Source organism: Sebastes fasciatus, chromosome 18 (genome assembly GCF_043250625.1).
Source record: "Sebastes fasciatus isolate fSebFas1 chromosome 18, fSebFas1.pri, whole genome shotgun sequence".
In the NCBI taxonomy this organism is placed as follows: domain Eukaryota; kingdom Metazoa; phylum Chordata; class Actinopteri; order Perciformes; family Sebastidae; genus Sebastes; species Sebastes fasciatus.
In genome coordinates, this window is record NC_133812.1 from 29,945,388 (window position 1) to 29,955,590 (window position 10,203).

The 10,203-nt window shown below is 46.6% G+C and overlaps 1 protein-coding gene and 1 long non-coding RNA gene across 2 annotated transcripts in view; one reads left to right on the plus strand and one right to left on the minus strand.

Moving 5' to 3' along the window:
• The window catches only part of galnt14 (UDP-N-acetyl-alpha-D-galactosamine:polypeptide N-acetylgalactosaminyltransferase 14 (GalNAc-T14)), a gene marked incomplete at its 3' end in the record, with an annotated part of 66,902 nt that extends 59,146 nt beyond the window's left edge, over positions 1-7,756 (plus strand). The window contains exon 12 of the mRNA XM_074616452.1: positions 7,541-7,756. Within this exon, the coding sequence (XP_074472553.1) occupies positions 7,541-7,756 (216 nt within the window). The remainder of the gene's footprint in view (positions 1-7,540) is intronic.
• Positions 1-10,203, minus strand: part of LOC141755958 (uncharacterized) — a 169,766-nt gene that overhangs the window by 118,139 nt on the left and 41,424 nt on the right. The gene's annotated exons all lie outside the window — the stretch shown is intronic.

Genomic DNA, 10,203 nt, shown 5'->3' on the forward strand with positions numbered 1-10,203 from the left:
TTTACACAATACAGTTTATAAAACTTTAACAAGTCGTCTAATCAGGTTTTCAGTCGTGAGCAGATGTTCATTCCAAACAGCAGCTGGATGAAGAGTTTCATCACAACTTAGTTACACGTTTATGTCGTTTCTAGGTGATCACAGCATCTGTCAGATTATTATTCTGAAGGAAATACACTTTATAGATTGATAGAGAGCGTGTTGATCCTATTGAGACATCTCCAGCAGCTACAACAGAGTCCATTAGAACTTAATAACTTCATAAGTTTCACTGTAAACATTAATATTCTGGTTTCAGAGCGTTTCTTTAGAACCAGCCAGCGTTCACAAACAGGAAGAAATCCACCGCAGAGAAGCAGAGAGACCAATTTATAAACCCACACCAGCAGAAAACAGACCTCTTCTAATGTCAGTCATCAGGATTCTAATGTTCTCTGCTGTTCCATCACACCTCTCTCGTTCCACCAGATGTGAGGCTGACAGCTGTGTATGAGGAGAGTGACGGCCGGGTCTGAAATACGACCCACTGAGCCACAGAAACATCATCCTGAACACATTCTGGCTCAAAGCGTGTGAAAGCATGAAGTTTCTACTGTGCATGTGAACACGATGAAGCTCGGTCTGCTGGTTATTAGAATAAAGCTGAAACAGAAAGCGAGGCTGCAGGAGTCGACGTTATGATCAGCCTTAGTGCACTTTGTTTTTAACCTTTTATCCATGGTGGGAACGTTTCTGCTGAGCTCACAGTCTCTGTTTCAGCTCTGACCTGCACAACAACAACTCTGATTACATTAATAACTCTACTAACCTGCCGAAGCACGGCTTCATCTCTCAAATCATTCCTCTAATCGCCTCGTCTACCTCAAGATATTCACTTAACAGTTGGTCTCTGATTTAGAAACGCTGAGACTCGCTGTGCTTGAATGAGATCAAGTAAGATGAGATACCCCTTTAGGATATTAAATATTACAGCAGAGCAGGAGAGGACGCAGAGAGGAAGCAGATCAAATATACAAAGTGAGTCAAAGTTAGAAAACATCCACGCTGCACAGTGTGTATAAATGTGCAAAACCGACAGTGCAATTAACTTTAGTTATTGTGTATATAAGAAATGCATTATATGTATAGCTCTAATAAGATACATATAATATTAATAATATGCAATTAGTTATATATTTTATATAACGTATATAAAAATAAGGGCTGTCAATCTATAAAAATAGTTAATAATGATTAATGTCACATGTTGTATCTGTTCTAAATGAACCTTAAAGGAGATCAGTCCAGTATTTAATCCTCTTATCAACATGGGAGTGGACAGATATGCTGCTTTATGTAAATGTATGTATATATTTATTATTGTAAATCAATTAACAATATAGTAGTATACTGTATCTATAGTAATACCGCTGTTTAAAAATACTCTGACATTTTTGGTACTTTTTTCGTACATTTGTCGGACGTAAATTTAACTTTTTTGTCGGTCTTTTCCGGATATTTTTTTTTACTTTTTTCCAGCCTTTGAAAATGGCCATGACAGTTTTTACTCGCCAGAATTTAGCGTAACTTCGTAGCGTTATTTAACCTCCTTCATAACAAGCTAGTATGACCTGGTTGGTACCGATGGATTCGTCAGGTTTTATAGTTTCAGATGATACCAGGATCTTCACTCTAGCTTTAGAACTGAACCCGATGTGTCGCACGTTGTGTTAATGCGTTAAAGAACTTAGTGACAAAATGAAGTTAAAAGAGAAACCAAACATTAGTAGAAGTATCTGAAGATAACAGACTGATGTTGCTCTAAATGTGTTCGAATGACATCTCTCTGGTTTCTCTCTGGTCTCTCTCTGGTCTCTCTCTGGTTTCTCTCTGGTCTCTCTCTGGTGTCTCTCTGGTTTCTCTCTGGTCTCTCTCTGGTCTCTCTCTGGTCTCTCTCTGGTCTCTCTGGTTTCTCTCTGGTTTCTCTCTGGTCTCTCTCTGGTCTCTCTCTGGTCTCTCTCTGGTCTCTCTGGTTTCTCTCTGGTCTCTCTCTGGTTTCTCTCTGGTCTCTCTCTGGTTTCTCTCTGGTCTCTCTGGTTTCTCTCTGGTTTCTCTCTGGTCTCTCTCTGGTCTCTCTCTGGTTTCTCTCTGGTCTCTCTGGTTTCTCTCTGGTTTCTCTCTGGTCTCTCTCTGGTCTCTCTCTGGTTTCTCTCTGGTCTCTCTCTGGTCTCTCTGGTGTCTCTCTGGTTTCTCTCTGGTCTCTCTGGTTTCTCTCTGGTCTCTCTCTGGTTTCTCTCTGGTCTCTCTCTGGTGTCTCTCTGGTGTCTCTCTGGTTTCTCTCTGGTGTCTCTCTGGTTTCTCTCTGGTGTCTCTCTGGTTTCTCTCTGGTCTCTCTCTGGTTTCTCTCTGGTCTCTCTCTGGTCTCTCTCTGGTCTCTCTCTGGTTTCTCTCTGGTCTCTCTCTGGTCTCTCTCTGGTTTCTCTCTGGTTTCTCTCTGGTCTCTCTCTGGATTCTCTCTGGATTCTCTCTGGTCTCTCTGGTTTCTCTCAGGTCTCTCTCTGGTCTCTCTCTGGTCTCTCTCTGGTCTCTCTCTGGTTTCTCTCTGGTCTCTCTCTGGTCTCTCTCTGGTTTCTCTCTGGTCTCTCTCTGGATTCTCTCTGGTCTCTCTCTGGTCTCTCTCAGGTCTCTCTCTGGTTTCTCTCTGGTCTCTCTCTGGTCTCTCTCTGGTCTCTCTCTGGTTTCTCTCTGGTCTCCCTCTGGTCTCTCTCTGGTCTCTCTCAGGTCTCTCTCTGGTTTCTCTCTGGTCTCTCTCTGGTCTCTCTCAGGTCTCTCTCTGGTTTCTCTCTGGTCTCTCTCTGCTCTCTCTGGTCTCTCTCTGGTCTCTCTCTGGTTTCTCTCTGGTCTCTCTCTGGTCTCTCTCTGGTCTCTCTCTGGTTTCTCTCTGGTCTCTCTCTGGTCTCTCTCTGGTTTCTCTCTGGTCTCTCTCTGGTCTCTCTGGTTTCTCTCTGGTCTCTCTCTGGTCTCTCTCTGGTCTCTCTCTGGTCTCTCTGGTCTCTCTCTGGTTTCTCTCTGGTCTCTCTCTGGTCTCTCTCTGGTCTCTCTGGTCTCTCTCTGGTTTCTCTCTGGTCTCTCTCTGGTTTCTCTCTGGTCTCTCTCTGGTCTCTCTGGTCTCTCTCTGGTCTCTCTCTGGTTTCTCTCTGGTCTCTCTCTGGTTTCTCTCTGGTCTCTCTCTGGTCTCTCTCTGGTTTCTCTCTGGTTTCTCTCTGGTCTCTCTCTGGTCTCTCTCTGGTTTCTCTCTGGTCTCTCTGGTTTCTCTCTGGTTTCTCTCTGGTTTCTCTCTGGTCTCTCTCTGGTCTCTCTCTGGTTTCTCTCTGGTCTCTCTCTGGTCTCTCTCTGGTGTCTCTCTGGTTTCTCTCTGGTCTCTCTGGTTTCTCTCTGGTCTCTCTCTGGTTTCTCTCTGGTCTCTCTCTGGTGTCTCTCTGGTGTCTCTCTGGTTTCTCTCTGGTGTCTCTCTGGTTTCTCTCTGGTCTCTCTCTGGTCTCTCTCTGGTTTCTCTCTGGTCTCTCTCTGGTTTCTCTCTGGTCTCTCTCTGGTTTCTCTCTGGTGTCTCTCTGGTGTCTCTCTGGTTTCTCTCTGGTCTCTCTCTGGTTTCTCTCTGGTATCTCTCTGGTCTCTCTCTGGTCTCTCTCTGGTCTCTCTCTGGTCTCTCTCTGGTTTCTCTCTGGTTTCTCTCTGGTCTCTCTCTGGATTCTCTCTGGATTCTCTCTGGTCTCTCTGGTTTCTCTCTGGTCTCTCTCTGGTCTCTCTCTGGTCTCTCTCTGGTTTCTCTCTGGTCTCTCTCAGGTCTCTCTCTGGTTTCTCTCTGGTCTCTCTGGTTTCTCTCTGGTCTCTCTCTGGTCTCTCTCTGGTCTCTCTCTGGTTTCTCTCTGGTCTCTCTCTGGTCTCTCTCTGGTCTCTCTCTGGTTTCTCTCTGGTGTCTCTCTGGTTTCTCTCTGGTCTCTCTCTGGTCTCTCTCTGGTCTCTCTCTGGTCTCTCTCTGGTTTCTCTCTGGTCTCTCTCTGGTCTCTCTCTGGTTTCTCTCTGGTCGCTCTCTGGTCTCTCTCTGGTTTCTCTCTGGTCTCTCTCTGGTCTCTCTCTGGTTTCTCTCTGGTCTCTCTCTGGTTTCTCTCTGGTCTCTCTCTGGTCTCTCTCTGGTTTCTCTCTGGTCTCTCTCTGGTCTCTCTCTGGTCTCTCTCTGGTCTCTCTGGTTTCTCTCTGGTCTCTCTCTGGTTTCTCTCTGGTCTCTCTCTGGTTTCTCTCTGGTCTCTCTGGTCTCTCTGGTTTCTCTCTGGTTTCTCTCTGGTCTCTCTCTGGTTTCTCTCTGGTTTCTCTCTGGTCTCTCTCTGGTCTCTCTCTGGTCTCTCTCTGGTTTCTCTCTGGTCTCTCTCTGGTGTCTCTCTGGTTTCTCTCTGGTCTCTCTGGGTTCTCTCTGGTCTCTCTGGTGTCTCTCTGGTTTCTCTCTGGTCTCTCTGGTTTCTCTCTGGTCTCTCTCTGGTTTCTCTCTGGTGTCTCTCTGGTCTCTCTCTGGTGTCTCTCTGGTCTCTCTCTGGTTTCTCTCTGGTGTCTCTCTGGTTTCTCTCGGGTGTCTCTCTGGTTTCTCTCTGGTCTCTCTCTGGTTTCTCTCTGGTCTCTCTCTGGTCTCTCTCTGGTTTCTCTCTGGTCTCTCTCTGGTCTCTCTCTGGTTTCTCTCTGGTCTCTCTGGTGTCTCTCTGGTTTCTCTCTGGTCTCTCTCTGGTTTCTCTCTGGTCTCTCTCTGGTCTCTCTCTGGTCTCTCTCTGGTCTCTCTCTGGTTTCTCTCTGGTCTCTCTCTGGATTCTCTCTGGATTCTCTCTGGTCTCTCTGGTTTCTCTCAGGTCTCTCTCTGGTCTCTCTCTGGTCTCTCTCTGGTCTCTCTGGTCTCTCTCTGGTCTCTCTCTGGATTCTCTCTGGTCTCTCTCTGGTTTCTCTCTGGTCTCTCTCTGGTTTCTCTCTGGTCTCTCTCTGGTCTCTCTCTGGTTTCTCTCTGGTCTCTCTCTGGTCTCTCTCTGGTTTCTCTCTGGTCTCTCTCTGGTCTCTCTCTGGTCTCTCTCTGGTTTCTCTCTGGTTTCTCTCTGGTCTCTCTCTGGTCTCTCTCTGGTTTCTCTCTGGTCTCTCTCTGGTTTCTCTCTGGTCTCTCTCTGGTCTCTCTCTGGTCTCTCTCTGGTTTCTCTCTGGTTTCTCTCTGGTCTCTCTCTGGTCTCTCTCTGGTTTCTCTCTGGTCTCTCTCTGGTCTCTCTCTGGTCTCTCTCTGGTTTCTCTCTGGTCTCTCTCTGGTCTCTCTCTGGTCTCTCTCTGGTTTCTCTCTGGTCTCTCTCTGGTTTCTCTCTGGTTTCTCTCTGGTCTCTCTCTGGTCTCTCTCTGGTTTCTCTCTGGTCTCTCTCTGGTCTCTCTCTGGTTTCTCTGGTCTCTCTGGATTCTCTCTGGATTCTCTCTGGTCTCTCTGGTTTCTCTCAGGTCTCTCTCTGGTCTCTCTCTGGTCTCTCTCTGGTTTCTCTCTGGTCTCTCTCTGGTTTCTCTCTGGTCTCTCTCTGGATTCTCTCTGGTCTCTCTCTGGTCTCTCTCTGGTTTCTCTCTGGTCTCTCTCTGGTCTCTCTCTGGTTTCTCTCTGGTCTCTCTCTGGTCTCTCTCTGGTTTCTCTCTGGTCTCTCTCTGGTCTCTCTCTGGTCTCTCTCTGGTTTCTCTCTGGTCTCTCTCTGTTCTCTCTCTGGTCTCTCTGGTTTCTCTCTGGTCTCTCTCTGGTCTCTCTCTGGTCTCTCTCTGGTTTCTCTCTGGTTTCTCTCTGGTCTCTCTCTGGTCTCTCTCTGGTTTCTCTCTGGTCTCTCTCTGGTCTCTCTCTGGTTTCTCTCTGGTCTCTCTCTGGTCTCTCTCTGGTTTCTCTCTGGTCTCTCTCTGGATTCTCTCTGGATTCTCTCTGGTCTCTCTGGTTTCTCTCAGGTCTCTCTCTGGTCTCTCTCTGGTCTCTCTCTGGTTTCTCTCTGGTTTCTCTCTGGTCTCTCTCTGGTTTCTCTCTAGTCTCTGTCCCGCTGAGCTGCAGCACCAATTAACCTCCGATGTCATTCTCTCTTTGCTGCAGTTCAATAAATGAATGTTACGGTGAAATAAAGCCTGCAGCGTCGAGCTATTCAAGATAAAACTCCATAAATCATCGAGCTGCTTTAAAAAGAGACCTCCCACCGTCCCATCACCGACCAACCTCTGAGAAAAAGACTTTTCAATGCTTCTGTCCATTATTACGGTTTATTGAGTGACATAACTTTATAACTGAGGTGGAGCAGATTTTAGGGACATGAAACATTTGACATCACAATAATGAAAAATACCAACGAAGACCGTTTCTACTGCAGAGTTCAAAGGGTTACGTGTTCGCTCTATTACTGATTATTGACGTCTTATCTTGTAATGATAACGTGGCGATAATTCAAATAGTTAACTTTGCTGTTATTAAATCACTGACTATAATACGTGGTGCCATGGATAACCCATAATAACCCTGACCTAGTTACACACTCACTGTTTCTCCTCTCAGCTCCGATTCTCTTTCCCAACACGTTTCCCTCCTCCGTGATTATTAAAACATCAGGACGCCGTTACTTTGACCTTTGACCTCCTCAGTATCTGTTGCCTATAACAGTGTGTCAGACTGTCAGCGTGGTTGTGAATACACATCAGCACTAACTGCTGCCGCTGTGTCTGTGTGTGAGTATTATAGACCTTGCATCTCTATCTGTATTATTGTATTTCTATAGAGCTGTTAAAATTAACGTGATAATAACACGTTAACGCAAATTCTTTTTAACGCCATTAATTTCTTTAACGCATTCAATATTTCAGAGGTTCAGTTTTAAAGCTGGAGTGAAGATCCTGGTGTGATACCAGTATGTCTTACTGCATGATACTATGATATATATCATCATTATGTCATTCCTATATTATGATATTATATTCTCTAGCGCTGTAACTAACCATTATTTTCATTGTTATGATTATTTTCTCAAGTAATCGATTAGTTGTTTGGTCTATAAAATGGTGAAAAATGTTGATCAGTGTTTCTCAAAGCCCAAGATGACGTCCTCAAACGTCTTGTTTTTGTTAAAAAAAAAAGTCTGAAAAATATTTTCAAAAATAATCTCCGAAAGAAAAGTCTGAAAATTTTTCCGAAAAATGTAAAAAAAAAAAAAGAAATTGTACAAAAAAAAGTCTGAAAAATGTTTGATAAATGTCTGAAATAGCCTGATGCATACATCGGTACCAGCCATGTCAAACTAACTTGTCATGGAGGAGTTTAAATAACGCTCTAAACTGACGCTACATTCTGGGGAGGACAAACATTTCTCTTCTCCCTGAACGACTTTATCTTCATGACTTCTTATCAGAAACAAACCGAAGCCGAAGCGGCTCTCACAAATGTCAACTTTCAAAAAGCCGAAGTGACAAACAACATCTGAAACAGTGAAAAGATAAAAAGTAAATAAGTGGTGAACTCTGTCTTCCTGTGTGTCTCCAGCAGTGGGTGTACACTCACGGGCAGCAGATCCGCCAGCAGCAGCTCTGTCTGTCTCTGTCCACCACCTTCCCCGCCTCACAGGTCCTGCTGATGCCCTGCAACATGGCCGACGGCAAGCAGGTCTGCACGCGCACACACACACACACACACACACACACACACACACACACACACACAGACACACACACACACACACACACACACACACACACACACACACAACACACACACACACACACACAGACACACACACACACACACACACACACACACAGACACACACACACACACAGACACACACACACACACACACACACACACAGACACACACACACACACACACACACACACACACACACAGACACACACACAGACACACACACACACACACACACACACACACACAGACACACACACACACACACACAGACACACAGACACACACACACACACACACACACACACAGACACACACACACACACACACACACACACACACACACACACACACACACACACACACACACACACATTCATGTGGTGTGCAGCTGCAGGCCGGTCACTACATCATGTGGCTGGTAAATTAATCTTAATGTTAATTAATCTAAACTAAATTTGTCTAAAGATGATGGTGATGATGTCGCTGCAGGCAGATGATCCACACACTGTAACACACACACACACTCACACACACACACACTCTAACACACACACACATCCACACACACACTTGTCATCACTTGACCACTGGGCACCTTGACGGCGTCCCAGAAGCCCCTGCAGCAGAGAACAACCTGACAACCAATAAATCACCTGAGAGAGAGAAAGAGAGAGAGAGAAGAGGAGGAGGAGGAAGAGGAGGAGAAGGAAGAGGAGGAGGAGGAGGAAGGAAGGAGGAGGGAGGAGGGGAAGAGGAGCAGGAGAGGAGGAGGAGGAAGAGGAGGAGGAGGAGGAAGGAAGAGGAGGAGGAGGAGGAGGAGGAAGAGAGGAGCAGGAGAGGAGGAGGAGGGGGAGGAACAAGAGGAGGAGAAGGAAGAGGAGAGGAGGAAGAGGAGGAGGAGGAGGAAGAGGAGCAGGAGAGGAGGAGGAGGAGGAGGAGGAGGAGGAGGAGGAGGAGGAGAAGGAGGAGGAGGAGGAACAAGAGGAGGAGAAGGAAGAGGAGGAGGAGGAGGAGGAAGAGGAGGAGGAGGAGGAAGAGGAGGACGAGGAGGAGGAGGAGGAGGAGGAGGAGGAGGAGGAGGAGGAGGAGAGGAGGAGGAGAAGAAGAGAGCAGGAGAGGGAGGAGGAGAGGAGGAGGAGGAGGAAGAAGAGGAGCAGGAGAGGAGGAGGAGGAGGAGGAGGAGGAGGAAGAAGAGGAGCAGGAGAGGAGGGAGGAGGAGGAGGAGGAGGAGGAGGAGAGGAAGGGAGGATGAGCCCATTACAGCTCACCAGTGGTTCTCTCTGCTGTGTGTTAATAATTCATAATGATATCTGTATTAATGTAAACTAGTCTTCTGGATGTGATCGGACTTCGTGTCCTCAAACAACGATGTCTTAAGAAAAGTCATTCCTCGTGTCTTTGTGCGTTTTCTTACGAATGTCCAGCGTCACTTTCTGCTCCAGAGTCTTTGCAAAATAAAGTTCCGTCTTCACAGGAAAGCACTTAGTTAGGTTTAGAGAGAGGCTGCTGGTAAATCCATTCAAACATATAATCAGCATTTATCACATGATTGTCCAAAGTTAACCGTGATTAATCACACATTTATTATCTGTTCAAAATGAACCTTAAAGGGCCTGTTAGTAAGAATCATAATGTGTTGTTAACAGCTTCACCCTGTGTCCGTTAAGTCAACTAAAGTCAGCGTCCTGTTGCTGGCGCTTGTGCTCGCTCTACATAGACATGAAGGAGCATCGCTCAACACAGTGAGGAGACACACGTCAGCTAAAAAGCACAATATCACTCTATATTTCAGCTGCTTGGCAGTAATGTTAGCTGACCAGACAAGGTCTCTCCATGAATCAATGCTGATCCTAGTGTTGGCTTTTCCCGCCTCAGCCTCCCGACCGCGGCCGGAGGGAACGGGGGAGACGATAACGTTTCTCTCTGCGGAGCCCCGTCACTTCACAAGACACGGGAAACCTCTGTTGGTCTGGAGGAGCTGCAGCAGTTATTTCTGCACAAACGTCCACTGAACATTCACTAGATATTCTCAGAGCTACACTAACTCTTCTGCAGTGTGGAGTGAGCAGCATGCACGTGAGAGGTGGGAGAGAGAACGCGTGCGTTGTGTGAGTGAAGGCAAGCAGGCAGCGGAGCGGTCTGAACAGCGTAGCCACACGCAGAACGCACATGGGATCCCAACCCGATAGATATACACCTGTAAAGAGTTACAAACACTAAACAGTCCCTTTAAAGGGAGATTAGTGTCTCTGGATTAACTAGTGAGGTCCCCCCCCACCACCACAGAAGAAGAAGTGCTATCACCCACATGACAAGATGTGGAGGAGCAGCAGACGCACCAGAAGAGAGAGGGAAGAAGAAGAAAAGGTGTCGCTGCTGGAAATGGAAAGGAAGAACCGTGTAAAGACCAGGAGAGAGAGTGTTGCTACAGAGGTTCACTAGTTTCACTAGTTTCAGTTACATGACAGCGATGAGCTTCAGCGGCTCCGCTGAACTACAAACA